General features: G+C 40.2%; 1 protein-coding gene across 3 annotated transcripts in view; it reads right to left on the minus strand.

Annotated features, from left to right (window-relative positions):
- The window catches only part of LOC127367824 (MAM domain-containing glycosylphosphatidylinositol anchor protein 2-like), a 165,226-nt gene that overhangs the window by 13,929 nt on the left and 134,069 nt on the right, over positions 1-17,228 (minus strand). For all 3 annotated transcript variants that reach the window (XM_051407964.1, XM_051407966.1, XM_051407965.1), the window contains exons 13-15: positions 9,448-9,468; positions 6,954-7,109; positions 3,817-3,978 (exon numbers count right to left, since the gene is read on the minus strand). In XM_051407964.1, coding sequence (XP_051263924.1) covers positions 3,817-3,978; positions 6,954-7,109; positions 9,448-9,468 — 339 coding nt within the window. The remainder of the gene's footprint in view (positions 1-3,816; positions 3,979-6,953; positions 7,110-9,447; positions 9,469-17,228) is intronic.

A 17,228-nucleotide genomic window follows, 5' to 3' on the forward strand; every position in this document is an offset into this window, starting at 1 on the left:
GGTCGGTTAGATAGCTTACTATTCAAGCCAACGTTTTTGTGTTTGTATAATACTTTGAATAAGTTGATTCTCAGTGTATATATATTATTCTGGGTCGCTTTTTGGCATCAAAACAATGTTTTTGATAAGAACGTTTGATAGCAAATGTTTAATAACTAACGTTAATAACAAACGCGGTGACGTTTGCTGGTAATATGGTTTTGCATAAATGAATTAATTTAGTTAACTTATAGTTTGAGGTATGTTGTTTGCAATTGTTTGCTGCAGAGCACAGTAATTTATGTGAGTAAATAAACATATTTTTTACATCAACTCCCTATTATGCTCATACGTTATATGAAACTTCCCCAGGAGCCCTGTTAAAATATTTTGGAGGAGGCACTGACTCAGCCCAGGGGCAATCCACCACCTCAGGAGCAGCCAAGGTTGATGAATCAGGTGATCAAAAACTGTCACCATATATATTTAATTTCTAGTCAAATTATCTCATTAAGATATAATCATATGACAAGGGACATGTTTTTCATCTCAGGTCCATCTCTATCCTCTGCTCCATCCACTCTGCCAACTGTCCTCTCTGCAACCTCAGCTGTACCTGGTAAGTTAACAACAAAACAGCCTTTAATTGCTCAGTGCACTGCAGTACATACTGAGATGAATATTTTTTCAATATAAGATATAAGATATAATCATATGACAAGGGACATGATTTTAGATAAATCCATATTATTAAAAAACTTCTCAAGCAATTTGCAGTTGTTCCACTGGCAGTTTGTTTTCTTATTACAAGCTATAGCTGTACTTTTTATTTAGAAAATAAGCTGCATCATTTTCAAGTGTAATATGACTATAACATGGCTAGCTTTTGTTTTTGTTGTTTTTCATCTTAGGTCCATCTCTATCCTCTGCTCCATCCACTGTGCCCACTGTCCCTACTGTGTCTTCTGCAACCTCAGCTGTACCTGGTAAGTTAACAACAAAACAGCCTTTATAATTGCTCAGTGTACTGCAGAATATTCTGAGATTAATAATTTTGTCCAAAAATATTATTTTAATTTCCCTATAGGTCCTTCATCTTTGGTCATCGAGATTGATGTGTCTTCTTCAGCATCCAGTTTGGAGCAGGGATCAGCAGCTCCGCCAGTTGAGAAAGGGACTGAACAGGTATTAAGAGGGCCACTGCCTATAAAGGACACATTCACATTCCCAAAAAGACACATGGCAGTAATAGAGGGCCCCAAAATCAAATTTTGCTTAGGGCCCCATGGAGTCTTGGGCCGGCCCTGTGACAGCATGTTGTTTGTTTATAAACTCTGATCAAACCACACCAACCAAGCAGATTAGCTTTTTAGTTAGTTTTTGAGTGTTAAAGGCACACTATGCAAGATTTTTACCTTAATATAACAGTTTCAAAGTCATTTCGATGGTAAACGAACTCGAAGTATAGGGAATCATCCCAATAGCAAAGCAGGAGAGGGATGCAGTTGGCAGAACCAGCAATGCAAGTCTGAAAGGTGGCGTCCCGCCAAATCTCGCGAGAATCTCGAATTGCTTTTACGGCGCGACGTCACATACATCAGCGACATAAGAAGCAGCCTCAATGGAAGACACTAGCAGGCATTCACTCAGACGTTACCTGGTCAGTAGACATCTTCAGAGTCTATCTTTGCCTGTTCAATGTCCGACGCTTCCATCCTACTGAACATGTATACAGGGGGGAGGGGATCAGCCCGTGAGTGCAGAGACACAGAGCTGTATAGAGACGGCTCTGGTGAGTGGTATTTACGACAGTTAACATTAAATACAAGTACTCTGCAGCGACTCTAGGGGTAGCTGTTTGACAAAACCGGAAAACTGCATAGTATGCCTTTAATCACATAATCATATTTTGTTATAGATTTCAAGAGCTTTGTAGATGCTTTTGTGTAAGATTTGAAAATTTCAGCCTAGTCCTAGCGGTAAGACGAAAAAAACCAACACTGGCAGGGAGCAATGTATGTTCGTCACTGTGCGTGTCAGCCTCAAATGCCACACTAAGTACTTTCAAGGCTGCTGTGCTTATAATCTATGTCCACACTCACTTTGCATATGAATGGATGACTGAGAATGGGCTTCAAGTGTGATCTAACAGACTTTGAACAAGTCATGATCATGGCTGCCAGACGACCACTGCCAAAACTGTGAAGTCACTGGGCTTTTTAAAAGCGCAAATGTCAAAGCTGATGGTCCATAACACAGGCCACCTATGTTTGGTAAGAGAGCAGCCCATGGTAGATATAAATGGCAGACATTTGGTGGCTTGGGGCTTAACAAGTTATAACCAGTCCAGAATATGATTCAGCAACACACAAGGGTGCAGTGACCGAACACACATTGGTGGACAGTTGACGACTGGTCAGCTGGTTCCAAATGCACCAACACAGGAACCATCTTACATGATTACAACTTAAGAGGCCAGCGTCGGAGCTGCATACAAGTAGCTTATTTTAGGTCCATTAATATCTGGAGATCGAAGATACGGAGTTCCTAAACCTTTGAATTGCCTGAAATGCTGACATGGTTGTGCAAGATTTATGAGACATATTGACATATTTTAACAAGAAACTGATTAAACAGGTTTGAATTATTGCAGAATTCATATATTCTCAATTTGGTGGTACATGGTACAAATTTGAGAAACCTTGTTATAGATATTTTAATAAAATATAGAATGACTTTTTTGCCATTATTGTAAATGCTTTCTACAGTGCTTTGAATGCACAACATCAGCTAACCGTCTAACAAACTGCTCTCATGCTTGAACAGCATCCAGCCCCCATGATACCTAGCTGAGGCTGCAACCCCACCCAGCAGCACCCCTCACCTGCCTTATGTGCAGTAGCTAATGATACGGGGTGAAGCTAGGACAGAGAAGTCGCCACTAGAGGCCTTCAGCAATGTATAAGTCTGTTTTTGTGCTAGAGATCCAATCTTGCTCAACACTCCCAAATGCACAAACACACAAACAGCATGCACTCAGAGAAGGAGTGCTTGTGGTTGGCTGATTGGGTCCCTGGTGAAGAAAACCTAAGAGTCAGACGTCAGCCACAGAGTGCTCCTTCAGTCGCTCTCCCATCTTCAAATGGGCCATACAAGGTTGTTTTCTACATTCAGACAGGAATGTAAGAGCTAATGCCCAGGATTTGTGTACACACCTTTGAAGGGGTTTGTTGCAAAAATGAGATTTCTTTTGCTTGAAACATCTGACAGCTGCACTTACAAAATTTTAGCATGAAAGCACAAAACTCCCTGTTGCACCCACCATGGGGGCAAACTCTCTGGAAATGACTGAAATTTAGTTGCTTACAGAAAAAAGTGCTGCCATTCTTGCTCTTTTGTCTCAGCATGACTACTGTGTTTCCTGTCTCACATGTAGGTGGCGGACTGCAATTTCCAGAATCTCATCTCGCAGTTTATGTTTTAAAGACTGTGTGCTGTCCTTCAGATGCTTGATGATGGACTTTTTTTGGTGAATGAAATTTGTCATGGTGTTTCCTCATTGACTGTTATTTAGTTCCGCACAGATAAAAATGCATCCCCTTCATTTAGAAGTGAATTGCCAAATCAATTTAAGTTGCTTTTGCTGCTTAAACAACCAAAACCACAGAACAGTGACAGATTATCTAATGAATGAGTGTAATTATTCTATTTTATTTCCATGAAATATTGAGCAATGAATATAAATAAAGATGATCTTGGATAAGTGGATTAAATCCAAGAACGACACGTTTGTTATATATACTAAGGACAGTGAAGCATATGAGGAATGTATCTTACCTATGTGTTTTCCATACATGTGGTAGAAGAAGCCGAAGCAGTAGGCAGGTGGGTTGGTGATACCGTAAGGGTTTTTAGGCGCTACGTTGAAAAACGGACTTACAAGCCGTGCTTGGTCTCCTTCCTTTCGTGGTCTTGATGTCTCAATGTACATGTAGAAACCTTAAAACACAGGGACACAGAAAAACACACATAAAACATATGTATACAGTACATACAGGAGGCTACTACTAGCAGGCAAAATCATCCTAATATACAAAATCTAAAAAATAACAAACAATTCAGATTCTGGAAGTTACAACTTTTTTATATCAGTTTTGTTAACACTGTACTCACCAAGTCAAGGAAAACAAACTGTCAGATCATTATACATGTTGCAAACGAGCTAACACTTTTGCCAGATTATCTTAAACATTTGGAGGCGATCCTAAATTGGAAATAATCCATCACTGCATGTTAGTGTGGATACACTTTAAAGGTAGGTTAAAAAGATAGTTTGTAATGTAGTTGTTTTTACATTTTTTTCTCTTCCAAGTAAGTCTGGCTAAAATGGTGGTTTGTTTAAAACGGTCTGACTGCTCATGTTTCTTGCCCCATTACCACATTCCCAGATCTCTACATTAACCTGGCGAGTACAATGTTATTACTTATGGGACAAACAGTGATGAGACCCACGTTGCAATAAACAAGAATCGTTTTTCATGCAAATGACCCAACAATGTCTACTGTTATACTTGTATGTATGTAGTGGAGTCCAGTATCTTATCTGAATATGCCCTGTGGATATCCTCAGGACACAAGACAAAGTCATTGTGCCTCCCTGGGAAACTGCACAAACAGTGAATGTACCCTTTGATAAATATGAGTGCTTTAGTCGGGCAGTGTCCACAATCCCACGACTACTTTCTGACTGCCTACTGAAACACCAACAAATCTTTTGTCACTGTAAACACTGGGAAAAGCTTGGCTTCTTTGGTCATGCTGAGTTGCTTTTTCAGCAGTCTATGATAGCGTGGTGGAAATGAAACCGTCCATATCAGAGATAAGAAGCAGGCCTTTCTACGAAGGACAGTTCTCCTTTTACTAATAGCTATGACCAGGGGCAAATGGGTACGATAACAATGGGGTTACATTCATGCTCCCTCAGTCATGGACAGCAGCGGTGATGGCAGTGAGTCAAACAGCCCTCTGATTGTGTCTGAGCTGCATAATCTGAAGCCAATCTCTGCCCTGCCACAGGCACAGGGAAGGTACAGTAGCTGGTGAGCAGCTCCACGCCCCTGCAGCCAAAATCAAATGGAATATCTCCCTCAGTTGAATCTCATATCAGATAATTATACGTAAAAAGGAATGGGGCTGGTAATGAAATGCTGGACGTTTTGAAACCATTAGGTGATTAAAGCCAATGCATTATTTACTGCTTCAGCTGCTGCTGGAGCCATAGTACCATAATGGGCACTTTTATTCCACCACAGATACCTTCCTCTGATGGATCCTACAATCTAATTTAGGTAATTCTTTATTTATTAAGTTCTTCAATATGGAATACCTACACATGAAACTAACATACTGAATACTAAACATTATGCAAATGTCTCTGGCTTAGGTACCCTTGGAAACAGCAACAGAGAGTCAGTTACAAGATTATCTTGAAAATAAATGATGAAGGCTGCTCATCGTTAGATTGTGCTGCATCAAGCTATTGGTGACACAATGAGTACAGCTGAAATCATCTATTATGCTGTTGGGAACACTTTCCAACGTATTTCAACATGTCAAAGAAAGGGAACTTTCAGTGTTGCAGTATTGGAAAAAAGGTACAACACATTCATGTTGCAGTGTTTTATAACATGATGATCACACTGTTTGCCTGTGCACTGGGGGGGATTCATGTATTCATGCATGGATTACATATGAAATAACAGAGTGGTGTCCATTTAAATGTGTGCAATCAACCGACTTTTTCTAATCCAATGAGCAGGTGCAGTGTTTTCAGAGCCACACTGACAGCTGGCAAAAATAATCACTTGCACCAACTGTGTTTTTTTTCCCCCTATTGGTGCATAGTTTTGCAATATGATTGCTCAGCTATATAGATAAATCCCCAACTGAGAAATTCAACTGAATAACTTGTCCACCGGTTAGTGAATGTTGAGGTTGTACTGTTACATTACATGTATCTGTCTATATATCTACTCTCTATACGTACATGTTCTTTCTCAGTATCATGAGAGCTGAAGCCATTTCAACATGTGTCATTCAAAAGCACACAGAAACACTGTGAACAGGTCTAACACATAGACACACACTTGCGGTCACTCTCTCTAATGCTGTTGGTGGATCTGACACGTTCATCGTGACAGCTGTAACAAAGCAATCATCTTACTTTTGTAAGAAGATTTGAATGAATGGACATACTGAAGGAGAAACGTTTCTCTGTGCTCACCTTAAATCTCTGCAGTTAACAGTGTATTGTAGAAACTTGAAACATGCAGTGCACATACATACAGTATGTGTACAGTATATTCCTAGATTCCTTTATTTTTGAATGAGGGAAAACAATGTGGAAAACTCATCTCAGACAGGAAATATTATTCAGAGCAGATTATTTTTATGTTTTACTACAACTACTACTACAGTATAATACAGTATAACAAAGAAAATGTAAGATTGGATTATTTCTTTCTAACATAAGACTGACTGGATGCTTACAATAAAAAAAAAAACTTCGATAAACAATAAAAAGGTTCAATTTATGCTTCATTTTTTGTATTTTTAAAAAATGTACAAGGGAAAAGGCTTTGAGGATAAGGACTAACCATGAGTTAGTTTGATAAACCAAATTGAGTTTAACAAAATTAATGTTATCTCGGATAACAAGTGTGGCTGAGTTTGCTGGAGTGTAAACTTCCTCGAACCGCTAACGTTACCCTAAACTCTTGATACAGCAGCATCCAGGAGTGCATTCCACACAGTGTGAAAATACTACACAGTGGATGAACCAATCCTGAATGTAACCTGTTACCCTATAAATAATTACAGTAGTAAGCTTCAAATAAGCTGCTTGGCCTTGGAGGTGATGCTAGGTTACTGCTGTAGGTAGAAATGGGTTAGGGTTAGTTTCTCAAACTACTTACCCTGCTTGGATCCACTGCGGTCACCACTGGGCCCAGTGTTGGGTGTATACTTTGTATCGCGGGTAGCAGCACTGTGCCGTGTCCAATCGAAATCATCATTCTTATCCTGGGTGAACATGCAAATAGGCTCCTCCTCAAAGCTGCAGTGGAACTCTCCTGGTGAGCGACAGAGCAGAACCAGGCTTTTACATTCACTTCATTATAAAAGAGTGAGAAGTTATACACTGCCTGGAAGAGAGAAGAGAGTATGTGTGCGGTGTGACACCTACTGTATATTTATGAGATTTCCTGGAGTGTGTGTATGTGTGTGTGTCTCAGGAGGATATACAACAGCAAAGTCCTAATTACACCGTACGATCCGGTGAAGAGAATTTCTAAATTAAGATGTGACCTCTCACTGACTGTTGTGTAGACGTCACTGAGTGTGTTTGGTTTTTCCCTGACAACGACACACAGTTTAGTTCAGTTCCGTAAGGAAGTCTCTGAAGAGAGAGTACTGCACCCCAAAAACACCCAATGGCAGTGTGTCTGTGTGTATCTGAGAGTGTGTGTCTGTGTGTGTCGGAACTGGTTATTAGAAGCTATACCATGAAAGCCCAGTACTGTGGCATGGTGGATTGCATTTAATAAACACACACCCACACACACTGCCTTAGCAAATGATATTAAAATATAAATCTCCTGTGAAAGAGGATGGAAACACTAAATTGTGATTTTTCTTTAAAGGTATTAATGGTTTTCTAGGAGCTGTTTGACACTGTGGAAGTAGTTTTACATGCATAAAAATCTGTTGAACTGCTAATGATTTTGAAAAACTCTCTTTTTTTCATGATTGAAAGTTAAAATGAGTTGATTGTCCTTGGATGTTTTGTAGTTGAACTCTTTGTAATCAGTTTTTCAAATCAAATGGACACCGCCTCCCTCCTTCTCTATCGCTCTCCATCTTCTCTGGAGTGGGTGTGCAGGTAGAGACATTACCCCCCATCGCCCCTTCTCCTCCATTCCTCTCCACGCCCCTTTGGCTGCAATTTTTAAACTAGTGGAGTGTGTAGGGAGGGAATGAAACTGTAGGTTTCGTCACGCTTCAAGAAAAACATACAAGTAATTGTAAGTCAAGCGTGGGGTTTTGATGGGTCACATGTAGGGGAATGTCTAACACTGAATATACTAATGAATAGTCGGAAATCATATGTGTGGGGAACGAACCCACTCTGTTTAATGAAGGGGTAGCGGCTGGATCAGCAGTGTCAAAACCTCCATTTAATCCATGTAACAAACAAAGCAAAACACCTAACCAGAGGACATAGTGCTGCTGAAAGTGTCCTCAAAGAGATAGTAAAAAGGAGCATTTAGATTCAGGGATGCAGGCATGTGTTCTGATAAATATTCATTGATTTATTAAAACGTAGCTGGGAGCAGTTTGGAGTGGTGACCTTGAGAGGAGCCGAATCCGCAGCTTTAACTCAGGTAATGGAGGTAACATAGACTGAGGTGGAGTGTGGGTGGATGGACTGAGGGAAGGAAGAGGGCAGTGATGCTGCGAGGGAGAGAAAGAGATAGAAAGTGAGAGCAGGAGAGAAAGAAGTGGTGGAGCGGGAGAGCGGAGGAAAGGGCCAGGTTGCAGGCACTCTTGACTGTTCTCCTCATAGGCATGCAGATTTAAATGGAGGTCTAGCTCCCGGCGCTAGACACTAACGCCCCCATCCACTGTGAGCTAAACTAAATGTTTTCGCCTTCTGCGCCCGCGAGAGATAGGAGGATTTGGAGGAGAGGCAGAGGAAGGAGGGAGGAAGAGGAGGCGTGCAGGTAAGACAGTTTCCTTCAGGGATTTGGATAATGATGTTGGTGATTAGGATGTTTGTTATTATGTTGGCAATGTTTGTGTGAACACCCACCAAAATATATATCTATATAAATAAATAAACCTCAATACACAACAGCACACTGCAGCACAGCAAACAATGATTAAGTGTGGATTCTCAAGGCGTGAATAATGTGAATTTGTAAAGTTTCAACAATGAAATGCGTCATAAATGGGACTAAACATTAAAGAATATAAACACATACTGCACAAATACATGCATAAGTAATGCTCACAAAGCACAGAGCGTGCAAATGTACTCATGCACACACACACACACACACACACACACACACACACACACACACACACACACACACACACACACACAGAAAACACATTTCTCATGCAACCACACTCCATCCCTCAAGTCCTCAGAAATTTAAAGCATGTCAAATATCCAGATGCAGGTTTACTCAGAATTCCTAAAGGAAAGTTTTATTTATCATACTTCATTGATTACTACTTAAGAACACTTAGAGAACTCTTCCAGTGCAGTGTGACATGTTGAGAGCCAGATCTCTACGGGATGTACGGTTACTTTGAGTCTCCCCACTGTTCTCACAGACTGTGTTACAACAGAAGGAGCTCGCTCTCTGACAAGACATGCTAAGTGAGGTGCACATTACTTACTCAGGTGAGGGTTGATGGGAGCTGTGAAAGAGAAAAGCCAGGGACAGTCATTAGTACAGAATATCTTGGATGTCTGTCAATATATGAAACACATATTAAACGGAAATGCGCGCAAAGGCACACACAGCTGTACAAGCACTCAAACTATAGCACTTTAAAACAAAAGATTTGGCTGATATGTTTTGTGTGCTCCACTACAGCATACAACACAAGCATGCACACAGTAGCTGTTGCTATTAACCTTTTGTCCTGCTGTCATCTACTGTTTAGGCACAGAGCTAATAAAAGTCTACATGTATAAAACTTGCACACTTTGCTCAGTGTCCTACTGTCATAAAATAAAATGAAAGAGGCCCATGGGAAGGCTGGAAATATTGTCCTGTGATATTAAAACACTGGAAGCATATTAGAGTGTGCACACTCCATCTTTGTCAAGCTGTACCGCTCGCACAGTGTGCAAACAAAAAGAAAAACATGTAACTAAAGAGGAGGCAATCCACCGGCACACACAATGCAATGATTATTGAGCAGACAGAAAAAAGAGATGTCTGGGATTTAAAGTGGAAAAGGTGACAGCAGTCGTTCCCTGCCTGTTATCAAATGTAAAAGACAGAGGGATTAGGAAGACCGGCCTGACCACATTAATAAGCTTATAGCGAAACTGCTTATCATTATTGCCATTTACCGCCATTGCTGATGTTCTTGTTCAAGGTGACTTCCATTTAGAGCACTAAGCCTATTTTATACTTCCATTTAGAAGCCAATAAATCAGAAAAATGAGTAATAATCACAAGCAGTTGTCTGGTAATCACTTTTCTGTAACATCCTTGATTCTTTCTTTGTTTTCAGCACCACCATTATGGGAACTTTTAGATCAAACACTGATGACTTGAGTCCAGTCAAACACATGCAAGACTTCTTTTGCATTCTGTCCACCTAACTGCGGTTCAATGCTTCCCTCATTGATAATTTAAGAGGCTACAGCCGCAGCAAACACAGAAAGGTCAAGGGTATCACACGGAGTTGCAACGAGCCAGTTAGTCGGCACTTCACTTTTTGCAGAGTAAATACCATTTAACCTGTCAAGAAGATTCATGAGCATTTTCATGATCGATTGCTGACCAGCTGAATAGATGCGATACATCAGCTTTACCACAAAACTATGTTGCTGCGTGATTCATGAAACCTTGCTGTTCATGGGGGAAATTGATTTTAATCCAACCAATTAAAGTGAGTAATAACAAATCATTCCTACAAAGGAAAACATGTACTGAAGAGTAGGGAAGTACAACTGGGCCAGAATTGGTCTTTTTAAAAACAGAAACACAAGTAGTGATTTCTGTTTATTGCTGTGTGGTTTGTGGAAATGTATGTCCACTTGTTTACTTGCAGTTTGGAAAAAAGAGGAATAAGCACAGACACACAAACACACACAGAGACCAAACCATTGGATTTCCAATTAAATCATATAAAACATTCAGTGAACTGCAACGCTGCAGCTGAAGCCCCACCATGAGGGGAGCACGAGAGTGGAAAGAAAAGGCATCATACCCTCATTGTATAAAAGCTTTAATTATATTTATGCTGCTCGTTTGTGAAGATACCTCCATTCCAACTGTCGATTTTTTCGGCTGAACCTACTCTGGACTGCACAGAGCGACACTGCTGCAATGAAAGACTCTGCAGAGAGGAAGGAAATCATCCGGGCTGTTGCAGAAAAACATTTTTTAAATGACAACTTACAGTCTCAGGACTGTGAAACGGATGCTGAGTTTTCTGACAAAACTCTGTTCTTTCAGCCCCCCTCCCGCTTGCCAGCCCTTTCCCTCTCAACCTGCTATTTCCTGCACCTCTCCTTACCCCCTCCCAATCCTTCCTGCCGCCCACCTCCTCCCCTCCTTCTTTCTTCCAAGACTGTGTTTATGAAAATATGTTTCGTTGTCAGTTTTTTTTTATTTTTTATTTTTTTTTACCTGCAACCTCCCCAGGCTAGCTCACGGTGCCTTAGTCCAGATGAATGTGTCTGCTCAAGCAATGTCTCTACCCCCGCTGTGGAAATCAAGCTGAGCACAGAGCAGGCCCACAGGCTACTTTACTACTGCTGTGCGTTCACACACTTTCTCTACAACACACACACTGAACAGATAATTTAACTTTCAATTTAGATGACTGTACTGGATATGGGTAAACAATCAAAAAGACATAAAATAAACAAAGTCTGAGATCTATTGTTCACTCAACCATTTAAAATAAACCATTCTTTTCAGAAAGTTTGAATATTTTTGTTGCTCATGAAAACATGAGTGGACCTCAGTCTTCTCAAAATGCACGTTGTTAACGCATAGGTGTGAAAAGCCCTGAAGCAAGCCACAAAGGCTTTCAAAAACATCTTATTTCTTTCTTAATACTGCAGCACTCTGCTTTCCCCTCCAGCTAAAAAAGCCTTTAATAATGATCGAGGATGAAATGTAATTTTGATAGTTCTCAAGATAAACAGTCTCAGTGATCACAGTGTGAAGTAAAGCTCTTTGAAAACTTCTGTTATGACAGGTCATGTCCTCAACATACGCATTAGGTGCATGTCTGACTTTTTTTACTTTTCCAACTGAGAGGACAAAACAAACTGCTGGTTGATGCATGAGTGCCTTCCATCCAAATTGCCTAATTTTGATTGAAACACATAGTGAGCTCACTGACCGCCAAAGGACAGCAGTCCGTAGAGGCCATTCCAGATACAAACACTGACTTCATCTTGGCAGGATTCCCTGCTCACTGGCTTGCGGCTGTATTACAAAGCAGCAGACGATTCGATGGCTGCAGCCAAGTGTCCTCACAGACAACAGCAGCCCAGCTTCTTTTTTTTTTACTGACCTCATATAATCCACGCTCTCCAAGATTCCCATCCATCATGTTTAGGGGGTCTGGGTGGGTGCCATAACGTTCTGAGAAAGTCTTGTCAGAGCTTCACAGCTCCAACCATCAGTTGGAATAATAACAGTGTGGACAAATGTAATTCGGCAATCTTCCCCTCATGTCCTCCTGACAAAGATAACACGAATGACATCACGCTATTGTGTGCTTCAATCAGAGGATGGAACTGCTCTGTACTGGTCCTGCAATAACACATACAGACCCATGGACACAGCCAACCCATGTCAAGTAATTTCCTATGAGTTATCCTGCTCTTGCATCAGTGTGCGTGTGACACATTGATGCAAGTGATTCCTTAATGGACTTCCACATGGATTAGCTTTGCTGTCGTTTAAATAGTAAGTAGTGGATTGTTTGGGGGTAAAAAAAGTGCTTTCTTTCTTAATGAGAGTTAGATGACAAGTTTGATACCACTGTCATGTCTATTCATTAAACATGAAGCTGGAGCCAACAGCTGGTTAGCTCAGCTTAGCACAAAGACTTGTATAAAGAGGAAACAGCTAGTCTGACTCTGTCCTCAGGAACCCTACGCTGCAAGCTTAAGGCCCAAGTATGAAAAATAAAATAAAATACTTTTAAAAACTGTGTTTCTCTGAGTTCTCAGGTAAATAAAAAGTTGAGACCAAGACTAAAAAAGAGCTCAGACAAGGATTACACTGAACCACCACTGGCGGCAGGCGATAGAAATCACCAGAAGCAGAAGACTGTATTTAATGTAAGATTTAGTGGGTTTTGACTTTAGGACAGGCATCTTACTGTTTATGTCACTATAAGCTGCATAAAAATGGGAAATTAAGAAATAGCAGCAGTGTTTTACCGTGCCACTGTGAGGGCTGACAGGAGGTTTAAACATTAAATCCTTCGTCTTGGAGGAAACCAGAGAGAGAGAGAAGTGTTACGAGGAACATCAAACAGATGCCGAGTTTGTCACTGCAGCAAAATTCAAAAGTGTGTCTTTGGAGCTTGGTGACACAACCATCCTTCATCCTACAGCTGGGGACACTATAACCGCTATTGTGTTTTCTTGCCAACTCACAGAAAAGCTGCTACCATCGGCTTTATGTACATCAGAATGATCACTTGGCCAATGATGAGCAAACTCGCTCATACTTAGATTTCAGAAGCCTTATGTTAAAATGTCAAAGTAGGACAGTAATGTTTATATTACCAGCTGACAAACAGGCTAATAGTCATATTTCTTTGGTTAGTTGTTTGTTTCTGCACCACACACACATTTTCAGGGTCACGAGGAGCTCTAGTAAAAGGCAGGAAGCACAGTGTTCGGCATTGCACGGTAAGCATACAGACGTAAATACAAGGGCAAACACAGAGACAGATACTCCTGTTCACTGAGGGTTATTTGGAGACTCCTAACCTGTATGTGTTTTTGATTGTTGGCGGAAACCAAAGCAAGTAGGGGGTAAATGTGCAAACTCCACACTATAAGAAGCAGGGCTAAAGGTGAATTCAAGCTCACAAGATCTTGCTGTGAGCACCAGCTCTAACCACTGTAGAAAACCATCACAAACTGTCACAAACTTTCTTTCATACTCAAAACAAACTTGTTTTTTGAGTATGAAAGAAAGTAAAGATAAAAAAAGACAAACAACATATATATATATATACCTATTGCAAAAGTACAGTATATACTGGACTGGTGGGGTGGGTTGTGTACTTTTTCAGCATATAAAAAAAACAAAACTACACAATATTTGAGTGCCAGCCTTTTTTTTTTTTTTTTGAGCACAGAATCATACAAAACCTCAAACAAGACCATGTCCTTGTGTGGAAATCTTAAAAACGCCAGCTGGGTTACTGTGGCATGTTAACAGCTTGTCCAGGTTTCTGACCACTGTCTGCTATCTGTACAAGTGTGCCTTCGGCTCAAGTGACAACGAATCAAGTCAAAAAGACTCAAAGAAGCAGCAGAAGGTTTTGGCTTTTGGAGAAACAAGCAGTGTGTCCCAATTCCAAACTACATATTAATTGTATATTTAGAATATACTAAATATGAATAGTTTTAGTATACTGTTTCTACTGTTAGTATGCAACAAACACTTTAATTCTAAAAGGAAATGATACAATTGCATTGCAGTTACAATCTTGATTCATATTTGATCAGCACTGCCTAGTTTGACAGTTTGATCTCAGTTTTGTGCATTGAGCTTTATTTATTGTGCTTTATTATCTATTTTACTCTACATGGGACCATAATTTACTAAATAAAAATCCTGCCGTATTGAAGAAGACTTGAAACTAGAGATTGTGACCATGAGCTTAGTAGGAAACTGTTTTGTAAGATAATAACTTAGGGTCATTTCTCCATAAGACTCGATACTATCAGAAGACTTTTTTTTGTTACCAATGGAGCTGCCACCTGCTGGCCATTAGAAAAAAATACAGGTTTAAGACACTTCCCTACTGGCTTCCCTTTTACAGACCCAAAAGCTCTGTCCAGTAATATAGTGTCAATGGTAAACATGCTACATACTCAAAACCTGCTGAGTAGTATGTATCTGGGACACAAGTAAAGAAACTGAGTTTGCATTAATTCAGAGAGCACATTTAAGAAGGGTTTGCATTAGCTGCATCAGCTGCTTTAGTTATACTTCACATTCACTGCCTCATTCAGCAGATGCATGCCTACCAGCTGACTAGTAACATCCAGTCATATCCATTCAGGTGTACAGCGCAGTCATTATAACATGTCGCTTCTCACTATTACTCTTTTTAATCCTTGGCACTCATTCCAACATTGTTTTACTGCTGCAGGTCCTCTACCTCAACCTTCTAATAATGTTCACGTATTTGTTTATAAAGGGTGGTTTCGTTCTCCCAGCAGTCCTTGTTGCCGCTCAGATTGTTTGAGAGCTCCCTCAAACAGCAGTACTTCCTGCCAAATTCAGCTGCAAAACCATTTGCAATAAATTGTCAGTTCTTTGACGCAAGTGTCTCTGACTCAAACAGAAGTTTGCCTGTTAGCAATGAAAGTGCTAAATATAGGTGTCTCAGTAAATAATCAAAACAAGATAAGTGTCTCAGCTCCACAGCCAAAGACAAGAATAACTGGATTACTCTTTCTGCCAAGAAATATTACATTATATTTATATAACCAGAGATAATATAGGAGCGCATATAACACACACATTAATTTCAGTTAACCATAAACTGGTAAAACTATAAAATCCTTGTGCTACAACTTGTATATACACACACACCCAACTGGTACTTGTTCCCCAGTGAGAGTGAAAGAGAAGCGATAACGGAGATGATCACGAACTGTATTCCACATGTCAGTCAGGACGTCTTACGGGACACGTTCTCTGAGCAGAGTGGATTCTGCTCAGACCTACATTAGGCTGCTACAGTGACGCTATGCTGTGCGTGGGAGAACAGAGCAGCCCTAGAGTGATAATTAGTCCAGTCTCTTGTTGGGCAGCCGATTCACACATCAGCATTGGCTCTCTTCTTTCCTTTTTCTTTTCTTTTTTTTTTTGTTTAACTTTGTTCCTCTGTATCTTCTTTTTTTTCCTCAGCCCCAACTTGGCTGCCTCCATCTCTCCTTCTGTGCATCTCTCTCTGTCTTAATTAGCCTCAATTCTCTTCACTTCACTTTGATTGGATTCAATTTGATTCAATTCAGTAGAATTCAACTCAAGGTTTAGCAGAACCAAACAATATCGCATACTACAAAACTTACAGCAGAGAAAGTTGATCTGTTTCTTTTTCTTGCTCCCTTTCCCAATTCGCTTTTTTACCAGCTATGATGAGCTGCAGTGAAACTGAATAATTCACAACTGCAGCAGCAACATTCAAGAAGACCTCAGCAGTCAGTGATAGACAGAAAACAGTCAGCCAGTTTGTTTCTGAAAATGCTCATCTCAAGTACCTGTGCATCTGTTCACTGACACTGCTGGGCCTACTGTGGATACTAATGTAGCTTTTGTATATCAGCCAGTACGTCGTCCCACAGGCTGAAGAATGTACCTACCTTTGCAAGCTGCTATTTCATATTGCAGAGAAATACACTGTGTTTTGATGTATTCTTACTTCATGATGTCCTTCTGGCTGCTATTCTATTACTATAGTCTTGTTTCAAAGCCTACAACCAAATTTAACAACATGACAGCAGTAAACAGTGTCTGGTTCTGGGTAAATCACAGTATGCTTATATTTTGTAAGAGGAGCCATCTGGGGCTTGGCAAGACCTTTCAAAAGATTTGTAATATAAAATCAAAACATTTGTTATATTAAAAAAATCCCAGGAGACAGATCACATCTTCTGGCACAAAGATGAGAAGAAATCCCACACAAAAAATACATTGTTTTGGGGGAAACTGAGTAAAGCAAAGCATGACTCATCCATGACCAGCTCTGTTTGGCCTTGTGACCCAAACTAAATGTTTGAGTCATCTGATGCATCGTGTCATGGTGATCTCTCATGCACAGAAACAACAACCTGACAGACTCGACTCAAGCAATAAAAGTCACGAGGAAGTGATGATTAGTCAGTTGATCAGCATTCATTCAAACTGGCAAAGAAGCCAAGCAAGCTGATTTCAAGCTGTCTCCTAATGACTGAATGTGTTAGATGCAATTCAAATTATTTTAATGACTTCACTTTTTCCTCATACATATCATAAATAATACATCATCATCATCATCACCGTGATTGTAACGACTGGTGATACCAGAATGAACCTTTGATATCCATCAGTGCTGATGAACATGTATCATGATACAGCAGCATTTACTCTAGCTGGAGTTAATTTAAGAGTTTTTCTGAGTTAGCTGAAGGATAACATTACCAGCTGTAACTGAAATTCTTCCACCTGTGTAACCACATCTGT

Source organism: Dicentrarchus labrax, unplaced genomic scaffold (genome assembly GCF_905237075.1).
Source record: "Dicentrarchus labrax unplaced genomic scaffold, dlabrax2021, whole genome shotgun sequence".
Lineage (NCBI taxonomy): Eukaryota > Metazoa > Chordata > Actinopteri > Moronidae > Dicentrarchus > Dicentrarchus labrax.